This window comes from Lytechinus pictus, chromosome 4 (assembly GCF_037042905.1).
Source record: "Lytechinus pictus isolate F3 Inbred chromosome 4, Lp3.0, whole genome shotgun sequence".
Taxonomy (NCBI): Eukaryota; Metazoa; Echinodermata; class Echinoidea; order Temnopleuroida; family Toxopneustidae; genus Lytechinus; species Lytechinus pictus.
Genome location: NC_087248.1, coordinates 14065433 through 14089359, shown reverse-complemented (window position 1 = coordinate 14089359; position 23927 = coordinate 14065433). Strand labels below are relative to the sequence as shown.

Sequence of the window (23927 nt, the reverse complement as noted above, 5' to 3'; positions counted from 1 at the left end):
CTTTTTTTCTTAAGACTTGGGTGTTCTTTTTCTTTCCAGACACATGCGCTTTATGTGTCTTGTATATCACAGCTATATATATATATATATATATATATATATATATATATATATATATATATATATATATGGATATACGTCTATATCATTGTTCTCTTCATCAATTTTTTCACTACATATATATATATATATATATACAAATTTGATGGAATCTTTGGATATTAAGAACCCGATCTATTCACCAAAACTATACTTCCTTATAACGTTTATCGATGATTAGTTTTGAAAATATCACGTAAATACAAGTTTAAAAAAATCCTAAACGTCTATAAACATAATTTCGGTATTCTGCATGTTCATCATCATATAGGCTAATAATAATTGTCATGAAAACTTATTTCCTCAGCGGAAATATCAAAGTCAAAGTGTTGTCTTGATATATCGCCCTAAAAGGGTGCAATGTTCATGTGTTGCATCTCGTATTCATTTTCTGCTTTAAGTTATTGTTATTCTTCTTACTATTATTTTATTCGGCATAATCAAAATATAGAAAATAGAAAGCAATATGATGAGAATATTTTCAAAGTCATTATGGTTATTATTATTTCTTCAAATTTCTAAAATTGGTGGGGGTTGTACATCATTATCAACTCGACTAAGCTCAGGGTATATTGAAAGCGCATTTTTGCTTCTAAATCAACTCAACTCAAATCAACGAAAGTGTCATGATGATGATTAAATAAATAAAATCCACTCAAAATCAGATCTTCTGTCAGGACAAAGAAATACAACAGAGTTTGCATCAATATTAGGGGCACAATAATTTATCACAGTGATGTGTTTATTGGGTTTTCATCCGATAACGTCATTTACAATCTATAAACATACTGATCACGTGACCTGGAAATGCTGGAAGTCAACCAGGTCTCGACACCTCCATCAGAGCTTGTATAAAAGAAAAACACAATATGTAAGACTAATTGCTTGATTTATATTAACATACCAGCATTTTAACATTTTGTAAAATAATTCACTGACGGAGAGACAGAACACGCATTTGATACAGTAATATTTCAAATAATAAATAATGGCTTTGTTCTGTAACCGTTATACTCCAGGTTCCATCATACATGCTCCGATTTCTTTTCCGCTTCTTTTCATTTACCAAATCGTTTATTTTTTTCTAATCGCACCAAAGCCCTTATTAGTAATCTTTCATCAAAAGCATGTATAACCACAAGCACTGTCATCTTTTTTTTTTGTAAAAAAGCTAAGAACAAATACGTACTATTCTACCACTGAAATAAGTATATCCATCAATATTTTCAACATTACAGAAAAAAAAAATAGTTATTCATTGTCAAATTAACTCATGCAATACAGTACCGGAGTGCTATTAGCCCCGAACAAAAGCAAAGACATTGTGAAAAAATTACATAAATACTTCTTTTCATACAAATAACTTGAACGTTGCCATATCGTCAGAATATGCAATGAAATAAATACAAATCAGTTATAAAAGCTTTCTTATTTTCATTTTCAGAGTGATACTTTTTTAATCCATATTCCAGATTCACTTATGAAAATGTTTTTTTAATGGCTTGGAAAATAATAGCTTGACAACAATCTGTTTTCCCTAAAGTTCTATTATTGCCTCAATTATATTCTGACCAGTTGCTAATAGCGTCGACATATTTTTCTAACTTTAATTCAGAGACTGAAATAATTAGCAATTCTAGAATTGCCGTAAATAAAAAATCGGGATAGATTCCTTATTATCGTCATTAACAAAAAGCGGTAACTACGTTAGGTCGAGCAGTTCGCAAATTTTGAAAGTAGTGAAAACTGGAAGACTCCGGATGTCTTTCGCTATGTTCCCGCGGATGCTGGTCGACGCCAAGTTGAAATCTTTACGAGGTCACATGCTAGTGACGTAGTAGGCCGTTTATTTGAACTCTGAATGGATCTGTCGTGGCCTGCCAAAGTCACCACCAGCTTGTGAGGCACCCTTGTTCTGTCCCATTTGAAGTCCGATCATGTGCTTGCCAGCGTCCATCTGTTCTTGTGTGAATTCACGTTGGTTCTCCTCGGATTGTTTGGGTCCTAGGATGGGGCCGTCGTAGCCAGGAATGCCTTGGGCCTGGGAGTCGAGATATGAGGATAGAGGGGAAATTATTCGTAAAACTTAACAATTCCTGCTCAAAATTCTCTTTCATATTTCGAAAGAAAACCTTTCTGCTCCGGGGCCTTTGTAATTCTCGGAATGATTGGTTGAAATCAATTGTTGATTTATTGAAATTTGATGTCTCGTGTTCAGTGCTCAAGTTGCTAAATCAACCATCTCAATAATCCTCGTAAACGTCTCAAGAATTAATGATGATTTCTTTCAAGATATCTACCACTCATGCTGCAGTCACATTTCCCCTACGGTGGCCATACGGCGAGTTGAAAAAAAACATTTTTATTCATTTTCATTCAAACCACATAATTATTAAAATATATCAAAACGGATGTATGGCCGTATGGCCACCGTAGGGGAAATATAAAAAACAGCATGAGTGGAAGATATCTTGAAAGAAATCATCACTCAAAGAGGTGGCGATTCTTGCACAAACGAACTACAAGTGAAGCATAAGATCACTGCGTTCTATAAATGATACAAATTATGACTAAGCCAGGTTCTTTAACATGCAAAGTGGGATATCCCAGGTTCTCAATACTTTAAAGATATTTTTGGGGTGATATTTTTTTCTCCTTATCTTTAAGGCTACTTACATAACGACCAAGAGCGACAATGCACTGTGTGAACTGTGGGATGTTCTTGTTCTCGAAAAGGTCGTTGACTTGGAAGACTTCTTGGTCCTTTAGTCCAAATGTCTTGCATCCGTGGATAAAGGATTCGAGGTTTGCCCTCTGAACGGAAAAAAAGGAAGAATTAAATCACTTTGTTAATGTTTTGTTACTACACTCCTTTGCAATTAATTTGTCCCTGAGAAGCTAATTCTTTATTTCAAATTCTCAAGTTCAAATCTCATCAAAATCCTAAGCCGATGCACCCCCTAGCATGTATCACTACAACTCTTTGATCATGCTTTTAACAGTTATAAACATCGTTATTAAAGGTTGTTGCACCACAAATTGTCACCCCGCGACAATTTGTGCAAAAACTGACACCACGAATTGTCACCCCTGCACAAATTGTCGCCGTGTGACAATTTGTGCTGCACGTGCCTGTCTCAATGTTTAAGCATGTTTGGGTCCGTCGTGGTCTAGTGGTTAATTTTCTCGTCTTTCAATCTGAAGGACGTGGGTTAAATTCCAAGCCATGGCGTGTTTTCCTTCAGCAAGAAATGTATCCACATTGTGCTGCACTCAACCCAGGTGAGGTAAATGGGTACTGGCAAGAAATAATTCCTCAACAAGCTGTGCGAAACAAAATCGGTAGACTAGCTTAGCCGGGGTAATATAGGAGCGCCTTCAGCACCTAGCATGTGGATACGTGCGCTATACAAGTCCTATAATAATTATTTATATTTGTGTCGGCAAAAAGATACCCAGAACCACATATTGTCGCCCATTACGCAAATTGTCTTCAACCACCAGTCTGGTGTGTAGTGTTTGTGCGTCCTGGTGTGTGTCGTTATTTGTGGTAAGGTTGTGTGCGTTGTGTTACAGGTGAGTGTTGTGTTGGTTAAGCGTGTGTGTGTGTGAGCTAGGGTGCGTGAGTGTGTGTCTGTATTATTATCATCATCATCATTATTATCCACTTGGTCTAGCAGTAGCAGGTCAAACTCTCTGATCGTCTACCACATGAGCTAAACCCATGTGCTCTAATAACAGTTTGGTCTAATGTAAAGGACTTGGTCGAATTCTTGCTTGGTCTCATGACCACCCGGTATAATTGCCGAATCGTCGAATAGCCAAGTGGCTAATCGCCTTTTCGTCTAAATCCCAAATAAATAAATCCAGTCTGTTACAGGAATTTACCAAGTGGTGTTAGACGAATGAGATATTAGACCAAATGGAAATTAGACCAAATGGAAATAATACGGAATTGTAAATAGGAAAAATTACAATTAGACCAAAAGGAAAATTGGTTGTAGACAAAATGGAATTAGACCATGTATAGGATGAAACTCAACAGCCATTAGACAAATTGGGTTTAGACCAACTGGCAATTTACATATAAGGAGGAGAACAGCAGCAGAGCTTGGTCTAACAACAGTTAGACTAATTCTCCGTTTGTCTAATAACACATGAGCTTAACCCATTTGGTGTACTAATAATTTGGTCTAATTTTCAATTGGTCTAATATCTACTTGGTGTAATTATCATTTGGTCTACTGACCAATTCGTCTAATAGCCAAGTGGTCTAATTACATTTTCTTGTAATGCACAAATGAATATTTCGTCTATCATGTCTATTACCAGTTTGTTTCTGACAGTGACCAAGTAGATCAAACGGACGGTAAACGAAGTGGGATATGGACGAAATGTGAATATGCCTCTGAATAGGCGAAGTGCTACATAGACCAAAAGGTAGTTAGACCGACTGGTTATAGACAAAATGGAATCAGACTATGTTAAAAAAATATTGCAAACGTCTCTGCGACGGAAACGAATTCGTGACAGGAAAAAAAGTCTTGGAGACGTCTCTGAAACGAATTTGGGACTATTTTGAGGCGGTTTTGAGATTCCCGAGACTAATGAAACGTCGTGGGGCCTCAGAAGACGTCTCTGCGACAAGTTTCAAAATCATCTCAAAACCTTTTTAAAAGCAGTCCAAAGTCCATCTCCAACGTCAGATATCACCATCAGTGTGTGTTCGTGGAGACAAGTAAGTTAAGTGTTAAGTGAAATGGGCGACGATTTGTGGTGTCCCCTCCTCCACAAATTATCGCCTAAGTTAGGTGACAATTTGTGCTGGGGTGACAATTTGTGGCGCAACAACGGTCGAAATCTAATAAAAAAAAATAGAAAGGGGCCTTCATAATAAGTTATTCAACTAAAAAAGAACAGATGTTGTGTTGGAAGCTCCTTGGTTTAATGGACACCATTATGCAATTGACCAGGGTCCAGGGATTTTACTAAAAACATAATACTGTCGCCATGAAGAAATACAGTCATTTTATTGTTTCTTCGTTCATAAACCGGTTATTTCCACCTAAATTGGAGGTCTTCGTCGAAATTTGGTGAACCGAAACAACAGTTCTGTCCTAAGATTCGGAGCTGGCGAAACAATGCAAAATTTCATTTGTCCAGAGTCCAGGAAGAAAATGCTATTTCGATTCACCAATTTTCGACGAAGACTTCTTGGTTGCTCTTTGTCGAGAAGGGCATTGAAAATACATTTTCCATGTTCTTGAAAACGATCTGCGTCCCCGTGCGAAAACTCCGATATAGCTCAAGCAAAATGGACACAGGACTGTTATTGAACCTACCTGCTTGAAGACAGCTGTAGATGTCTCCGCCTTCTTCACTGCGCCTTGACAGAATTTGTTAACAAGCCTGATAGAAATGCACATATAATATATATAGGGATGACAAATTCAACACTAAAGATACTTGGAGGGTTGATGGAGGTCAACATAATCCAGAACAAAGAGAGATAAAAAAAAAAAAAATCAGGCCAGGATTTGAATATCGTCCTTTGTAAATTCGGCTAACAAGATGAGGTTAAATAATAAAAAAATTATGTCATCCATTAGGTGGACAAGGTTGGATTTGATACTTTGATTCACAAAATAATATAAAATTTCCACCGAGCATGTTGGGCGTGTCAATAACTCACATTCCTGCTCGAATGTAAAGCAAACCAAATTCAGAAACATTCGGCATCCATTCGGTGTCAAATATATATATGACCTGATTTGGTTGACACGGTCTCATTTCACTTTCTCCCGTCGTTGTAATTTTATGCGAAATTTGGTGGTAAAAATGGTGGGACTCTTTATTAACTACCTGGGACCAAGTACATAAATGGATATGGAGTGGAGCAGTGACAGACAGAATAAGGGTAATATTTGTTGACTGGATTCTTGTTGACCTCCTAGATCATGCAACATAAGCTGTCTTTAATGTGTCTACTGGAACTTACGTAGAGAGATGGGTTAATATCTGTAACATGAAATGTTTGTACTTGAGGAGCTGTATATTTGATATTTTACTAGATTGTGCGTGAGCATGTTCTAAATCTACCATTGCATGGATATGTGTGTCTGATACTAAGGATATGTTAGTCGGGGTAATATTGTTAGACACTATGCTAAATCTACGTCTCGCAAACTGATTAACGGGTAAAGGTCCATCGGGAAGGCTTTCGAAAAGATCATTTCGATCTGTTTCGTTAAAGCATGCAGCTAGTTGTTAGTTTCAGGGCTTCTACAATCAAAGCGACATTTCGGCCACCAGCGCCAAGCAAGACGACAATTACTTTTTAAGTACCAACACGTGCCACTTATAAATGAAATACAATACTATATGCTAGCTCGACTATATACATTTTCGTCATTAGGAAACGACGTAGTTTTCACATGCAGTTATTGTTCTTCAACTTACCTTTGCGAATGTATTTTTTGTTGCGTTCTCTACTTTCTTTACTGCGCCGGGTTTTAATGAGTTTATCAACCTATAGAAGTGATCGTTCGAATTCCCGACATGCAGGGAAAACGGAAAATATGAAAATAAAGAAGTTCAAGCTCAAATAATGCAAGATGTCAAAACACAACAAAACAGAATTAATCACTGAGTTATGAGGAAACAAAGAAGGTTGCTTTGAATTCGAGGCCATAAAACACATTCTTCAATGCAGTTCATCGGTGTCGAGCAACATCCAACGTAAGGGAAATGATCGGGTCTAAGTGTAAAATTCCATAATCAAAATGAAGTGATCAAAACAAAATCCTGCATTTGAAAATTAAAAAAATTGGTTTAATGGTAAATTGATTGTTGGAAGCGCAAAAGAAACAATGTTTTTCCACTGTCACACAGATACAACAGTGACCAAAAATGTTTTAGGGCTGATCGTTTTTTTTTTTGTAAGTGTCAAATCACTTATTCAGTAACAAACAGAAGTCTAAAAAATAGAATCATGCTCATAAAAGGCATGTATAGATATCGACGTTTTGTTAAAGTAAGAAAAACAATTAAAAAAATAATTAATTGTTATTTTTGACATTCCACAAAGCAGTGCAATCTTAATTCATTCAAAAAAGCAACGGCCCATATCAATAATGAAGAGTGAATGAATCTCTGAGATGTAAAATGATTGGTATGAGATTTCGATAATGTAGGTAACTCATTCGACTGATGGATAAATGAATATAGAGTTAATGTAGGAACAAAATACGATTGAATTATGAAAGTTATTGAAACAGTCTTTTGAATTCTTTTTAGAACAATAGAATTAGAATGAAAAGAAATAACAGAGATAATAATATAGCATTAAGTGGTTGAACCTTATTAAGCAGTTAAGTGCACATAATAAAAACAAGTGTAAATACACCTCACTGGATTCTTATTACTGGGTCGTTCTTTAAAATCATCACAGTACAATGTCTCAACCATCTTTTGGCCCCTAGCCCCGCAATATTGCACGATTTCTGTGTGTGTGTGTTTTTTCGAGTAACACGGATGGATGGATGCACGACATATTGATATTACTGGGAGGCCAGGGATAATACAAACGTAATAACGTTTAACATCCGTAACAAAATCATCAAATTTGCATTCATATTCTGATATATCTTGCATTGTTTATGTATGATTTTGCTTGAACAATAACATGGATGGTTGGCCATTGCACAAGAAAGGTGTTTTGTGGCCAGTGATACTTTGACTTTGGCTTGAAAATGTGAGTTGTCTTTTGGATCTGGGAGTTGCTGGTCACTAGAACAGTGTGTAGATCTGTCAATTGTGTTCACTCTTGTGAGGATGTGGGGCCGTAGGCTGCAAGATGATTGAGACGCGATTTTCATGAATCGTGACCTTTTCTTGAGAATGACCATATACCTTCGTACATTGCATTGACTGAATAATCAGGAATCTAAAGGAACCTTGGAGCAAAACACCTTTGCAATATGTATAATTACGAGTCGACATCAATGGCATATTGATATTATTTTTGTTCATTACTTTTAGATTTTCAGCTTATCTCGTCAAGCATGTCAAGAGAACAATTGCATGCTCATTTCGAAAAATAAATGCCCAATAGTCTCCCATGCATTTAAAGCATCAACGCATTTAAATCTTGATGTATTATAGAGCCAATTATTTTCAAGAATTTTTTTGCTTTAAAAAAGGATAATATAAGACTTCACAATGTACGTTTTTTGTTCTGATGTTTGTTAGACTTACTGGCGGTTTTACTTTTCTATTCAGGCATGGGTGGATATTTCGTGAGATTGTTGGTCCTTCTAATGGAGGAGAATGACCCGTCCAGAGGCTTAATTAACCAAACATTTTACGGGCACAACATGGCGTAAAAAAAGTAATGGGAAAGAAAAGCAAGCCAGCAAAATTGGTGGCCTCAATAAAATGAAATTATACTTTTGTTATAGGGGATTTCGACATGTTATTCGACAACAAATGTCGTATTCTACCTTTTTTTTCTGGTCCATTCTTTTTCCTTTCAATTGTTTTTTTTTTATGTGGAACTATTAGGGGACTTGGATCCCCAAACTCCCAATTTGTACGCCAGTGCCTCTTGCCATATGGGCTTCTGCACTCAATCCGAAATTGTAGCAGGGGGAGGGGGAGCCACTGGAATCTCCACCCATGATTCAAAGACTTACTTGCAGAGGATGACTCCGTTCTTTAGGTCATCAAAGGTGTTGACTGTCTCGCCTGTGTGGTGGACAATGAATTCGATGCACTGACGTTCGAGGTCGGGGTCACGTTTTGACTCGATCTGAACAGAACAACAAACGAAAAAGGAGAAGAACGGCATTACGATATAATCTGCATTTCAATCGAGTCTTTGAAATATTACCAAAAAATAAATTTATATATTCAAAATTCGATTCCAGATACTTTTTTATCATCTTGATAACTCCATAGACCACTAAATTAGAAGGGCAACATCCAGCTTGAAAAATGCGTAAGAAGACCGAAATTTCTTGTCCGATACGTGGACGTAAATATGAAAAATCTAAGTTACACGGGAACATAGTAATAGGATGGGTTGATGTATGATGAAATCCGATATGCCTTCTTTCGCATTTGGTTAATGTTTGAGATGGATGGTGATCTCAAAAGAGTCGGATGTAGCAGTATTATTGTGTAATGAGTGATCTTTTAAAAGCTGAAATGCGACTGATATATATCCTTTGAGGTGGTTGGGGAGGAAAGGGGTGAGTGCAATTACCATGGCAGGTAACACACGTATTGGACAGGAAACAAAGTATTCAGAACTATACTCGGAATTTCCTTTCAGAGCAGGTCACCTCACACATGGTGGCCCTGGGGTCCGTTGCACAGAGAGTTGCAATCAGACGCATCTCAAGAAATCAAACGCAACTTAATTCTTAGCCAATCATAGCGCGTTTTGTAGGCTTTGCAATTGATTTTTTAGATGAGTCTACACGCAATTCTTTTTAAAACAGGCCCCTGATCAGATAATGGTTGGGAGGAACGAGTAATATGTGTTTAAATATATATCCCACAGTCACCTCGGCTACAGATCCAACAAATGTTGCGTTAAAATAACATACATGGGTCACAGGTAGGAGTCACTCTCGTTGGTGTGACCAGGGGCCCGTCTTACAAAGAGTTGCGATTGATCCGATCAATCGCAACTATGGAAAGCCAGCAAAGTCAACATATAAAATGCATATTTGTTTTTTAAAAAATCTAGATATGAATGGATATCCATAAATTCATTGATTTCTTGACAATTTGGTGTGTTTTCCTTTGTTTTACAAAGGACATTTTGCAAATTTCAATTATAAAAAAATACGACACTGATGGATTTCCATAGAGTTACGATTAATTGGATCAATCGTAACTCTTTGTAAGACGGGGCACTGTAGGCCTGTGTGTGACTGTGACATTTCTTGCGCCACCAACATCTAATCAGAAGGATCCGGAGCCACTGACCGGATTCCCGTAGCCACCGATGGGATTCCTGTAAGAAATAGCATTCTTCAAAAAGTGTATTAACTCACTTTGCCATGGTAGTCTAATGTAGCTGTTCCGCTTTAATACGAGACAAACCTCGACAGGCCGTAACCCTTAATACTCCCACCCGTCTACACCTCTCATCTTACCATCCGACCCAGCCCGACTGATGACTATATAAGGTACCCATTGGACGTCGTAGCGCAGTCGATAACCCCATCTACGGGAGGCTCGAATGGTGACAGGCATTCCAACGCGTAGTAATCGTTACGTGCCTATATGCTCGTCCAGACGAATTTCGTTTAATTAGCAATACTTTCACACATTTGGCACATCCGGCTCCCCCTTTGTCTGATGATATATATAATTTAAGAGTGTTGTTAACCATGTCTTTGTTTCGCGTTTTAAAGAACAATTGTGCATAAGGCTAATACTTGCTTACATAGTGATCTGTATTGGTCCCCGAATATAAATTTACAGAAGTTTGTTTTAAAATCAATTGATAAATAATTATCATGGAATGATTGTGCCATACTGATCATACTCTTACTATGGAATCATGAATTTTTATATAGATGTAAACGATATGTATCTCAAAAGGGGAAAGTAAAAATGGAAGAAAAGGGTTAAAACAGGAAAGGAAAGGTGGAAATGGTAAATACCACATCGAGAGAGGTGAGAACTAGGGCCAAGTAGATGTAGCTTGTATCGCTTAATGTGTCGGATGCATGCTCGACCCTTTTGCATCTTTTAGGGATTTGTTTTATATAATTACTTAAAACTTACATTTTGTTGAAATTATATTTGGTCCAACACAAGTCCTTTTTTTCAGATTAAGTGCAAGAGAGTAATTCTTCTCAGCCTCGGGTAAGGCACTTTGATGAATTCAAATCTATGCCTACTTAAATAAGGTTGAGTGTGATGAGAATAAGTTACGAGGCAAATTCACGTTTGTGCTTTAGAAATACAACCCTTAGAATGTAATGATAAGAGGTTTTATCTGTCCGCATCCTAATGATTTACATACTCGATTAACGAAGCAGAAAAAAAGAAGAACAATATGGGATGGCCACACCCATTTACACAGCCCAGGTTCGAGCCAAAACATAGCAACGCCGTACATACTGCGCAATTACCTGTCAAAATCATGCAAAGGTATGAAGTTCAGGGGTCCGAATGAAGTATGCTGTATCTGACTCCCTTCATTTGTAACACTACACAATGCCAAATTGATTGTGACGTTGACAAGGATCGAATCAAGACAGACGTGTTAGAAATACCATAATAAACATCGCATAAGATATTCCATGGGTTCAACGTATTATCCATCTACCCCACCTTGCTGACATATTAGAGATACTCCATCGCTTTGAATTTGCTGATGGTTTCTTTCCCATCACACATTGGCAATTGAATAAAGCATTAATTCTTAAACGTAAAGATAATATTTAATTGTAGTAGTAGACTTCTGCAATGCCCAAACGGCAATTCTGGCTCTATATGTGCAGGGTTGATGCATAACCAACTTGATAAATGCGATGATGCAGATTTTTTTTTCTCTTTCGAATGTACATTGATTGGAATCTCTAGCAGAACTCTTTACATGCCAGAATGATAAGCAGATCTTGTGGACTTTTTACGCCAAATTCTCAATAATATCATGCAAAGGCATTGAAAGTCTAGTGTTTGGAAAGTTAAGGTACTTGTAAATTTCAGGGGTGTTCTATTGAGCAGTGAACAAGACAAGAATGAATCATTAAACAATATGAATATTTCACATCAAAGACTATGTTCTGCTCAAAATTATATATATTGCCCGAACTATACATCAATGCGCTAAGAAAGGTAAAAACAAATACAATCGATATTTGGTAAATCTTATTAAGATTTTTTTTTTATTCTGACAAATAACTACACCACCAGAGAACATTAAATAAGCTGTTTTATCTATATATTTTGAGATAGTGCTTCGATAAAAATGGAATATAATCCTGATTGATCCACAACATAAACAAATGGATCTCCTCCATGTTTTGACTTGGCTGCTCAGTCGATCAACTTCTAAAAATGGCGTTCTCTGTTATGTTGACCGCGTGCCTAGCATTCCAAACCCCATTTGAGGTCGCCAAGATTTGGGCCTTGCCTAGGGTGGGACTGGAAGGGCAGTTGGGAGGGGGGGGGGGCCTTCTGCGTGAAATATTACCCGCATCTGACAGAAACGAGAGACAGAGTTGAAGAGAGATAGTTTATAAGCCCATTCTATTAACCTAATAATTACCACGATGCCGCAAGCAATGTGGGTTTTATTTAAAACGTTAATATGTGATGGGTGCATTTATGTACCGTCGTAGGCCGAAGTGAAATTAAGTTTATTGTTCCCAAATCTGCACATCATATCACACATAAAAATGTAAAACTGAAACGCAATGAGAGATATGAAGTTTAAACTTTCAACATCTAATAATAGTTCTTATATAATGGGATGGCTGTGCATGATTACCGACAGTGTTCACTTAAATGAACTGCAATGTTGATGATACGTTTCTATATATACAGTATATATATATATAGTATAGTAATAGGATGGAGCGAGTTGCTTAGATTTTAGTTGGACAGACCGTTTCCCCCTGAGGGTTCATCAGCAACATCAGTATATATATATATATATATATATATATATATATATATATATATATATATATATATATATATATACAGTATATATATGTATATGTGTGTATTGGTGTGTGTGTGTATGTATGTATGTATGAGGGTATGCGTGTGTGTGAGGGTGGGGGTGAAGTGTGTGTAAAATCAATAGATCAATAATTACTAATCATTGGTGCTGCACTTCGATACTTTTTCTTCATGAATAGCTATTGACAATGAGCTTTAAAATGGCGTTTTTTTTTTGTTTATTAAGCAAGTTTTTCGTTTTAGCTGGCTTCCATGCCCATCTATCTCTCTTTCAGTTTATGTTTGGTCTGCCTTGCAGTCACGTTAGAGATATGTCGGGAATCCATAGCTTGCATACTCAGCTGTCATTTTATAAGTCATTGCGATCCGCCTTCGCGCGATTTCTAGATGCTTCCAAGAGAGGTTGATGTGGATGCATGGATATATAAACATGTGGCGTATCATGCCCCATATTTTCACATTGCTAGAATTACCGAATAATATTTTCCCAACCCCCTCCCATTTTGGTATACTTCATTAGCGGAATGTGGGCTGAACGAGAACATATGGAGCCCTGCGTGGGATAAGGGATCCGATTTTGTTTTAATTTTATCCAGTTCTCTGGTGGCACCCCGGTTTCATTCAAATAATGAGCTCATTAGTTAATTGAACTCCAATATGATTTTGAGATGCATCAAACTGGGAGGATATGATTTAAGAGAACATCCAATGCGATAAACTGAGGAACGACACTCTTTTCTGATCCTAAATTATAATTTTTTTTTAAATTTTACCGACTTTGTCATAATTCATACTAACAAAGAAACATGAGTATCGGTAAGCACTCTGATCAAACTGATGATTAATGAAAACATTAGTACTAGGAATAAACCAGAGATTGACTAGTGTAAAAGTCCCATCAAAAGAATGAGAGACTCTCGGAATTCGCGAGAAACATTACAATGAACTCGACAAATGAGCACTATAGCCGTATCATATATGCATGGCACACAGCAGGACGTTTCATCAAGAGGGCATCGTCTATCTATGGAATGCCAAAAATGTGCCATTGTACCCAATTAGTTTTGTGGGGGAAAAAGAACGACCATGGAAACAAAAGCGCTCTCTCGATAACTATCGATCCATATTTAGACATTCTTAAAGTTCATCACGGCAATGGACCAATCAGGATGCAAACGAGAACATCTCTTTTTTTTTAATTAAATTTTAATTTATTAATCCAGAGTTTAAATCCAGAATTCTAAAAAAATATATGACTTTTAAAGAATAGGCCTACACATAAACTAATAGATTAGTTTTCAATATTTTTTTTAATTGTAATAGTTTTTATTAGTTTTGGTAATTTGGTTGAAAAAAAAACATGATCCAAAAGTAAGTAGATCTCAAAACCATTACCATCCTGTAAATACACGGTTTTGGCATGATTAGAAGATGAGCGTATAGTAAATAGTGTCAGTGTTTACGAAAAAAAAGGAGGAAGATGGTATGTGATGCCATTGAAAATCACGTTTAATCATATCTTGTTTCTTCAGTATGAAAGGTGAAGTGCCCAGTTGCATACCAGAAGACACCAGAGAGTACCAAAAATAAAACTGATACTAGATGGCCATACGATGTCAAAAACATTCTGACAATAATGTATCCAAGCATGTCCAGGATCTAAGCAGACAAAAATATATCACGTACTGTAACAATTCGAAGGCATCGTTCCATATCGTATTCCAAAATGAAACCAAAATGAAGGATATAACTTATGATACACATACTGGCAATCACTTACTAACACATGGGCCAGATGACAATAGAAATACGGCACTCAGGAATGGAGTATGCATGCAATGCCTTGAAATTGAATTACTCTGACTGCAGTATTTCACCTATCAGTGAACCTTATTAGAAAGTCCATATGACGGTTGTTGATTAACCATCATAACCTACAAACCTATTTCATTAGCACGATACCTTACTTGAATACCAACTGTGTTCAAGATCTAAATATGCCAAATTAATCTATAAATATATGCACAATGTACTTAATAGCTCAATCTACTCTGTCAAGCAGGCCAGAAGACTAATTTGCAATTAAAAGGGTGTGGCTCATAAATAGGTTCATTATCTCGATGAAATGTTTTTCCTCGTCGAAATGTTTGCAAACGTAAATTCGCCATTGTCGGAATACCAGACGGAACCTACCCTCGTTCAGTTATCATGGGATCAGGCATTGGTTAGGTCAGTCCATGAAGATGGAAAGCTATTAACAGATTCCATCTTTATCTTTTGTTGACTATCACAATAAATATGGATAGCAAAAAAACGCATTGTTAACCGATAGGCCTAATTTGATACTCCTTATGAACCCATCATTAAATACCTATGTACTATGAATTATTTTCATTGTCCAGGTTGTTAATTTTGCTGCTTGAATGACCCAATCAGATGCAGCTAACATACATGTTCCACATTATAGAAAACCTACAAATAACTTCATCGCTCTCGCCCGTGACATTATTTCAGTTATTTAAAGCACCTTGCGAGTCATGATTATTCAAAAAAATTAGAAAGAATGTTCAAGAATAGTCTGAAAGCTATTGATCTTATTACCTTCATCTGACGCTGCCTTAGATCACCGTAGGAGGGTCCTCGATTTGCTTCACACATACTGATCTCACTTCTATTTGGTCCTCTTTTCCCAGCCAAATCCTGCTCAAAAGAGCCCCAAAATACGCCTTCAGTGCCACAACAAAGGAGAATCTTTGAGAAATTCTCGAAATAACGTCTCCTGCTTCGCGTACAACTCTAGTTGCAGTGACCAAGATGAGCCCTTTCAGAAGTAAATAGATTTCTTTAACAGCAGTGCGTGTGAAATTAGGTTGTAATATTCAAAATGTAAGCTTTCACTCTCTGCATTCCTCCCTTCAAAACCCACGTCAGTTGGCGACTTGTGGAGGATTCGCCCTCGTATAGACAAATCTAACTCTGCAGGATTCTGAAATGCCTACTTGGATAACCTTCCCGCATTTTTATACCGCTCACTCTAAAAATATGTCGGAGGGGGGTTAGAATAATTTCGATGTGGGCAGTGTCTGAAGGGTATCGAAAACCAAAACGACTTTGACAGTGATGTTGTGGTATTTCACTTATCTTTCTTTGACCATGATGTATACGTCATTGTTTTTGGTAAGGAGAGATATTGTTTTTGTAAAGAGGAAAGTGTTTTGCCGAGTCCCTTCCCAAAGAATCAATTTCACAAAGATTGTAGTGAAAGTATTTTTACGAAGCGCTCACAACCGTATACTCGCTTTGTGATTCTAATATACCATTTTTTTTTACATCAATCTATATGTTGAACTTTCTGCCTATAATTCTGGCCGAAGAATTTTAACGAATATTCGTTACTTTTAAATTTTTTTGAGAAAGTGATATCTAATTCAATTTTATCCTATGCCATATCTTACAAAGATTTGTAATTGTTTAAAGTCAAGCTGAAATTGATCTAACCTTTTATTTCTGAGTTACACACATAGAGATCAATATTAATTTATGTTTGATATGAAAAAAATGATTTTTTTTTTTGTAAGACGTGCTCAAAGGCAACATTCACCATGAGAATATGTCACTTGACATGTTCATTACACGTGCATTTCATGAGAATATTCTTATAAAAAAAATCACTTAATTATCTTAACTGCTTTGTTTTCTTGCTGCATGTGTTTTGCTTGGTTTATGCACCGACCAATGTTAAGCATTTAGAAATCACCTATTAAACTTGAGTTCTGTCTTAAGTAGTATTTGCCTTTTGCCTCGAATCAAAGAGAAGTAATTCATTATTAAATTATTTTTCTTGGTGAATATTTTAGGACAAAGAACATGTTTGTTTTACCAATGAGAAATGACCAATGAATTTGGTATATCAAATGTAATTCACTTTCGGTTTTGCATGCCGACGGTGCCCATTTTTGGTCAAGCCGATCCTCGGATGCAATTTTTCGTTGAAAAAAAACTCATGTTCCCGATTTCAACTATCCAAAAAAAATCCGGGGATGCTGCTCTTATTGAGTAAAATATGCTAACTCTGTTAAATAAAGTAACGGGAGGCAATATTTCATTAGTTCATCTTTTTAAGATTGTATCTTAAATATTTTGAAAGAAAGTGAATTGTACAGTTATTATCCTCTTATCTTTTCATTTATAGATTTAAAAACTCATAAACTGATGTTAAAAACGCTCTGGCGCTTAAAATGGTGATGAGCTTCAGTAGTTTTCGAAAGTTTTAATTTTTTATCATTCGTTGAGGAAATTTATAACAAAAGTATTCATACCGTTTTATTGTATTGCAAATTTGCGAGCAATCCAAAAAAAGTTAGCAAAAACTACAACATCAACATTTCTTACATTATTATTTCTATCATCTATATTTTGAGTGAATAGGTCGAATTAATCCCATATTGGTTGAAATTTATAATAATTTTGGTGTTCAAAAAGTCAGTCAAAATATGTAACAAAAGCAACACGATTTTTAGGGATTCCATGCAGACCGCAAAACACTCATCCGTGCGGCACTGATTCAACTTTGCTACATTCCTTTCGAAGTCAGTGGAATTTATTTTTTCTACATAACCCTCTTTGAACACCTTTAGCTAAATTAAGTCAATTCATTAAAAAAAACTTCTGCTTGTCGTCGACCGCAATAATATGGAAATTGATTTGTTTACTCTATTGTCTGGGATGAGCTTGGAGCAAAAAGACAAAAATAATAGACAATTTTTCCTTAGTTTAGCTAAAGATTAAAAAATCTGTATGCTAGATGTTAAATTTATCAGCAGTAATCATTTAAATCTATAAATCCTTTTATGACGTGCCAGTTTCCAAAGTACCCAAACGCAGATTCTTTTGATTTTTGCACTGATATGAGAAGAAATAGATAATGTATACAAAAAATAGTAAAAACGAATTTCTTGAAAAAAAATTGTCACTTCATTTCTACACTATATATGGAAGATGAAATCTGCATAGCATTCCATATGAGTAAAATCTACATCTGGATTTGGCTCCAATTATTTGCAGCAAATAGATCACACGTCAGATAATAATTGTACTTTGCAATGAACTAAATGAATGAAAAGTTGGTCAAAAGTGATTTTGTTTTGCATTTAATAAGTTTAAATAATTTAGTAAGAATTCCCCCCCCCCATTGGTCAACGTATACCACTAAATGGAAAACATTGTAGTATTCGTTGCAATAGCAGGCAACTATTAAATATTACCAGATAATATTACCTAAATACCTTACCTTCATCTGATTATAACGTTGGTCACCCATAGGGGCTGATTTGGTCGCCATAGTTAAGGTTAATAAAACACACGTTCAGGAAACAAGAAGAATGTATTAAGCCTATGTAAAGATGGCCCCGGCGAGGAGTAGGAACTGGAATATTAGGACTGATGTCACTGGCTACGCGGTCACCCCAGACAATGGCAAGTGCATCTCGACCAGCACACTCTTAGAATGCGTTTTCACCCTTTTGTGGGAGTGGAGGTATATAATTAGATTTTCGACGTTGTCTTCTTTTTTTTCTTCTCCTTCTTTTTCTCCTCGGGGATGTGATATATGCATTGGTTTAGACAACGCGAATGCCAGGAATGTGTCTCCGCCACTCTTAATGCTGCGTGCTGATTGGCGGAATATTTTTAGAAAGTTGGGACAAGTTGGACAGACCGGTTCACGAAACACAGCGATGCGCAAGGCCTGTATGACATCTTATCGAAGATGACCGGGAAAGAGGAATTTGATTTTATGACTAGCGAGCAAATGTAAGACAGATGTAGGATAAAGGTGACAAGTATCGTCTGATATTGATTTCACGACAAGGCTGATGCCAATTACCAAATAATTTGAGTGATTTAATATATGAGTCATGACAAAGATGATAGACCCAGATTGTTTAGTGAATATGTTTTGATACGTTCGGAAGCGCTCTGCCACGACGAGAATGCACTCAGTTTGCACTAATGATCTCTTTTGCTTTTTTTAAAATCAAATATTGTAACATTGCACACGTTGCATTGTTGTTGTTTTTTCCTAACTCAACTCTCAAATTTTATTAACACAACCTGTCCCTTTCCTATTGGTCACATGACTGTAATTTATAAATCTTGACGGTCCGCCCTCATGAATACTGAGAAAATGAGAAGTTGAATTTTCTTTGCTTCCCAAATTTGACAAACGTTTTAAATTGCAAATTGCATTTGTAAATTTATGGATTAGAAATGATGATGATTATTGAAATAATTTAGTATTTGGAATTCTTCAAACATAAAATGATTACTTTTTTGTCCTCCTTTTTCAATGTAATATGCTTCTACTCCAGTTGGCATTATTTTCTGTGCCTTTTTATGGGGGGGGGGGGGTCGAATCCTCCAATCAAATCTATTTACTCGAATATGATCTGCACGGGCGGCGCCGGGGAGTTTCTTAGGGGTGAGCTGACCTAAGCTTTAATACAAAGTAATTTGTTACTTATGGTGTTAATCTGAAATTTCATAACCAGACATTTTTTTTTTTAACCAGTCTTTTTCCTACTTCTCTTTCTTCTTTCTTCCCTTTTTTCCTTTTCTTTACTATTTTTTTTATACTAGTTGAAAATAATCGGGGCAGTACCCGTGTCTCTGGTGGTACCATTCCTTAAATGAGTTTCTGTACAATTTTGAGTTCCATTTGAAATATTTAATATAACTCGTTCTTCTTTCTTTCCGAAGTTTACATTCACTGAAAAATGCATTTTTAATTACACAATTTTCAGCTTCGTTTTCGACATTTCAATTTTTTTAAATATTTTCTACTTTTTTTTTGCACAGCTCGGTCTATCAAAGATTGAATTTACTTTGCTATTTATCGTTACTTTTGGAAAATGATTCTGATAGACGTTCTCTTTATGGCATTTATCTAATTATTTTGCAGCAGGTTCTAAATGTTGCATTAGATAATTTTTTTGTTTTTATTTTACCCTTTCTTTGCATCTTCTATATATTATCATTAGATATCATGACGTAATCCAATTATTTGAGGGTTAATTTCATTTTCCACTTTTACTCCTTCTTGATGATATACTCTTGTTTGGTGATGAAGGTGGGTTTTTTTTGCCAAGTTTACTTTTTCCTAAACATCTTTAAAGAGGACATTTTATATTTTCACTATTCAAATGCTGTTCACACAGCTAATTTTTGCACTGCACGATATTAAAATACTTTTAGCGCTAATAATTGTCTTTATTCAGAAATATCAATACTTACAGCTTACAATTATTCATTAACCGTTCTTCGAGGCCCAAATGTTTGATTTTTATGTACCTTTTGTAAACGGTCCTTATAATTGTATAAGGAGTCATCTGTCCGTATTGTATTATGCTTAATATTTGATTTAAGTATAATTTGTAAAGAAACCTAATTGGTTTTATCATTATATCGCCTTTTTTACAAAGCACATTATTTCAAGAAAGAGAACCATAACAATGTATTGAAAAAAAAATGTCATGTGATTTTTTTTCCTCTTTTTTAGTCAACAGTCGCGATATGGAAATCTTCAAGTTTTGAATTAGAGCCGACACAGTCAATATATAGCGAAGATGAAACAATATTAAACATATCTCACATTTCATTGCACCCCCATCAACATGGAATGGTGTGGACTTAGGTGGTCTATCTTTTGCAATAACAATTCACAATGCTGATTGACTCAACCATGTCCGGGTTGATTCCTCACAAGTAACTATACTACCAATAATGGCTAATGGCTTTGATTCTTGAAACCCCTTTTGGTCTTAAGAAAGGTAAAAGTATAATACTTAAAATGTGAATGAAATGTGAATGTAAGAAGTTATCGCCTTCTACTTTGATTTCAATAAATAAAATCGTACTTGTTGCTATAGAGCCTTAGGATAAACTGGCGTTGTACGGTTGTGTTTGCATTCGTCATTTTGAAGTTTATAAACCAGGACCGGTACCTATGATCATTGACTAGAATACTAAATGAAATACAAGTAAAAGATAAATTCATCACTTAAATGGGAGGGAGTCGTCTGTTAAAAGTCAGATCCGAAAACAATTACACCCTGCATTCCGAGAAACAAAAATAAACGACAATGGTAAACTGCATTTGGCAGTCACAGATGATAGAGATGAGATCTAGGACACGTCGTCGCCGGAAACGAATCGCATGCGGGCTTTAGATGTAACGCCCCTGGGATTTACCAAAGCTATTCCAACATCGCCAAGAATTTCGATTAGTTTCAGGAGGGGTACATCCAATGGTAATGATTGGGGTTCTAGAGTACTGTAAAATGGTAAATAAAAAAATGGTTAAGGACCGTAAAACATCGCAGATGATCTGTCGACAATGATCGAAGTTATCTTCAGTAGGATTGTTAAAGTGACGCACTGACACGCGTAAAGTTTGGATGCATCAGCGCAAAAAGAAAAAAATTCGAGTGCTATTTGCTGTCCTTGAAAAAAAATCATAACGATCTCTCTTCAGACGCCTACCTCATCTGCCATGCTTGGAATATAGGAGTATCCATTCGAACGAAGAGTTTGAATAATAGAATTCAATCAACATCTCTGAAAGTCTTTCTTGAAAAAAAAGACGAACTGAAAAACGATCTCACTTCAGAGGCCTATCTCCTCTAGGAGTATAGGAGTATCTATTCGAAGAAAGCATATGAATTACTGAATTAAATCATTATCTCTTAGATAATTTCCTTGAAAAAAAGACGAACGGTATCTCTGCGTTTCAATAATTAAATATTCATATCACGATAACTTAATGCAATCTTTGCCCAGCTAATATCACGAAGTACAGTTGTATTACAAACAAATAGTCATCCGTCACTAAATGCTGAAGAGCATACTCATATAGTGGAATAACGTGGAAGCATGTCCTATGCCCTAAAATGAATGGGGCAAATAAAACTGACAATAAGATGATAAATCATCAAAACGGAATGATTATAATAATAATAATATATATATATATATATATACAAAAAGGATGAACTCCAACAAACAATTGCATTTATCGTCACAGATAATTTATGACTCAAAATGACATTTTAAACCATTTGAGCAAGTATAAAAGTAATATACTATATATATATATATATATATATATATCCATATCAGTTGATATAGATATAAAGTGTTTAGTAGATGATGATAAATGACTATGAAGGTCAGCGAAACGAAGCATGGGAATATTCAACTTTCAGATTAAATCGCAATAGATGTAGGATTTGACAATTAATAATGAAGTGTGAAAAGTAAACACAGTGAATGGGATTGTGGGTAATTGATGACCCAAACTTGGACATTAAAATCTTAGAAGGTGTGTCATCTTGCAGAGGCTTCCAGGAAAATTCAATATTTCATAAACAGAATTTGATAAAGCCAAAACAGCGATCGCGTTATTGTGATTCGTAAATGATAATTTATAATCGAACTCAAAAGGGAGAAACAGAAGGACAATTATTTAGCCGCTACGCTGCGCGTCGCTGGCATTTATCTGATACCCGAGGAATTTCAGACATCAATTAATTATCTGATTAATCCTCATTATAGCAATGCCCATAAAGAGATGAATGAAACTTACATAGTGTTGTTGCGGTATCATGCAAAACTTTTTTGCCAATAAGGGAATGTGGTATAATTAGGAACCTTGAACTGGCATTTATCCGAAATTAAACCAGAAAGCTCGGGCAATGATGGAACAGGAGTGACGAGGCGCGTTCACAGATAGGGGCTCTTTTATGCAATAGAATTCATGAATCCCATATCCTTCAAGTGGATAAAGATGGAAGTATTATAGGAGGGTGAATCTACATGCATGTTCCATCAGGGATAAACGTATAACCTTTCTGCACACAAACGGACGCCAATGATGTCAAAATAATTTCAAAGTGTTTTAATTTCCTATCAGGTTTTTCGGTTGTTTTTCTAACGTTTCGGCTTACCTTTGCAGCGTGTTTACGCTGGTCGCCCATAGGTGCAGCCTGTGTCGCCATCTTGATAGATTAGCGTGTATCCTTAAACCAAGGCTAAATGAGTCAGTGAAGGAGAGGCGAGGATATGTCTTTATCCACTACGACAGTCACAGCAACAGTGATAACTGGGAGTAAGATGAAGTAGTACTACTTCAGCAATTACAATTCGTAAATAATTCGTACGCTCCGGTGGGTTAGTACGCACGTGCCCTCATTGATGTCTTTAATTAGAAGGTAGCAAGCGCGCAAAAACAGGTACTCGCAGGTAGTTCTGAAATCTCATTGGCCAGTTAGATCCACTCCCTCTGGTTCCGTGCGTGCTTCCGAGACGCTAGAAAGATGTGGAAGCGGGCGGATGGGCGGGAAACAAATATAGGGCATCTGGTATCAGGAGGATAGGAATTCATACTCGATAGGAATGCAACGACCTTTTATGGGGTTAACAGAAGATGGAAGAAAGTTCCTTGGAGAGAGGGAGGGGTTTCCACATTTAGGCATACGACATTCTCCCAGACAGTTGCTCCTTGTAAAGTTATTACCCAAACCCCAATTATCTGGCACTCAGCAGAAGTTTAGTATTGAGACGCATCACTTGATGAAATCTTCAATCAATCATGAGGATTCATTTAACAGTGCGACCCCTCCAGCCCAGCATTTCTTCCCCATTCCCTGTCTATCCAAATCGCACACCGTCAACACACACACGCCTTGCTTTTCTAAGGCACCCACAAGCACACACAATGTAGAATGTTCAGTAGAATACAGCCCCTCCTCAAGAACACCATGGACGCAGAAGGTATTCAGAAGGTATTAAATCATTAATTCAATAACATTCCAATTGTTATCCTCAATAAAACCTTGACTGACCCACTCTCCCTTAAAGGTCCTGTATCATTATTGCGATACACGCTATTTGGACAATATTACACAATCGTGTAACTTTGCATGTATGAAATAGGTCTATCACATTTCAGACAACATAACATCAAACAGGCCTGGGGGCCGTTTCATAAAGCTGTTCGTAAGTTAAGAGCGACTTTAAGAACGACTGGTGAACCTTTCTTACGCGCTTAACCATCGCCA

General features: G+C 36.3%; 1 protein-coding gene across 4 annotated transcripts; it reads right to left on the bottom strand.

Annotated features, from left to right (window-relative positions):
- Window positions 1–808: 808 nt before the first annotated feature.
- LOC129258973 (myophilin-like) lies at window positions 809–18595 on the bottom strand. Of its 4 annotated transcripts, none has more exons than XM_064098449.1 (5): window positions 18104–18595; window positions 8793–8908; window positions 6559–6628; window positions 2776–2913; window positions 809–2140 (listed from the first exon to the last, which is right to left on the bottom strand). In XM_064098449.1, the coding sequence occupies exons 1-5, from the start codon at window positions 18152–18154 to the stop codon at window positions 1946–1948; spliced, it is 570 nt and encodes a 189-aa protein (XP_063954519.1). In that variant the 5' UTR covers window positions 18155–18595; the 3' UTR covers window positions 809–1945. The 4 variants fall into 4 exon arrangements, with proteins under 4 accessions (XP_063954519.1, XP_063954520.1, XP_063954517.1 ...); XM_064098450.1 differs by lacking the exon at window positions 6559–6628 and adding an exon at window positions 5442–5508 and having other exon boundaries at window positions 18104–18584; XM_064098447.1 differs by lacking the exon at window positions 18104–18595 and adding an exon at window positions 15415–15850.
- Between the last annotated feature and the right edge of the window lie 5332 nt (window positions 18596–23927).

Bases quoted from the DNA above. Each gene is read 5' to 3' on its own strand.
- LOC129258973 (XM_064098447.1), bottom strand. From the start codon at position 15,471: ATGTGTGAAGCAAATCGAGGACCCTCCTACGGTGATCTAAGGCAGCGT. The intron at 8,909-15,414 runs GTAATAAGATCA...TGTTCTGTTCAG, and splicing joins TAAGGCAGCGTCAGATGAAG to ATCGAGTCAAAACGTGACCC. The intron at 6,629-8,792 runs GTAAGTCTTTGA...TCACTTCTATAG, and splicing joins AACGGAGTCATCCTCTGCAA to GTTGATAAACTCATTAAAAC.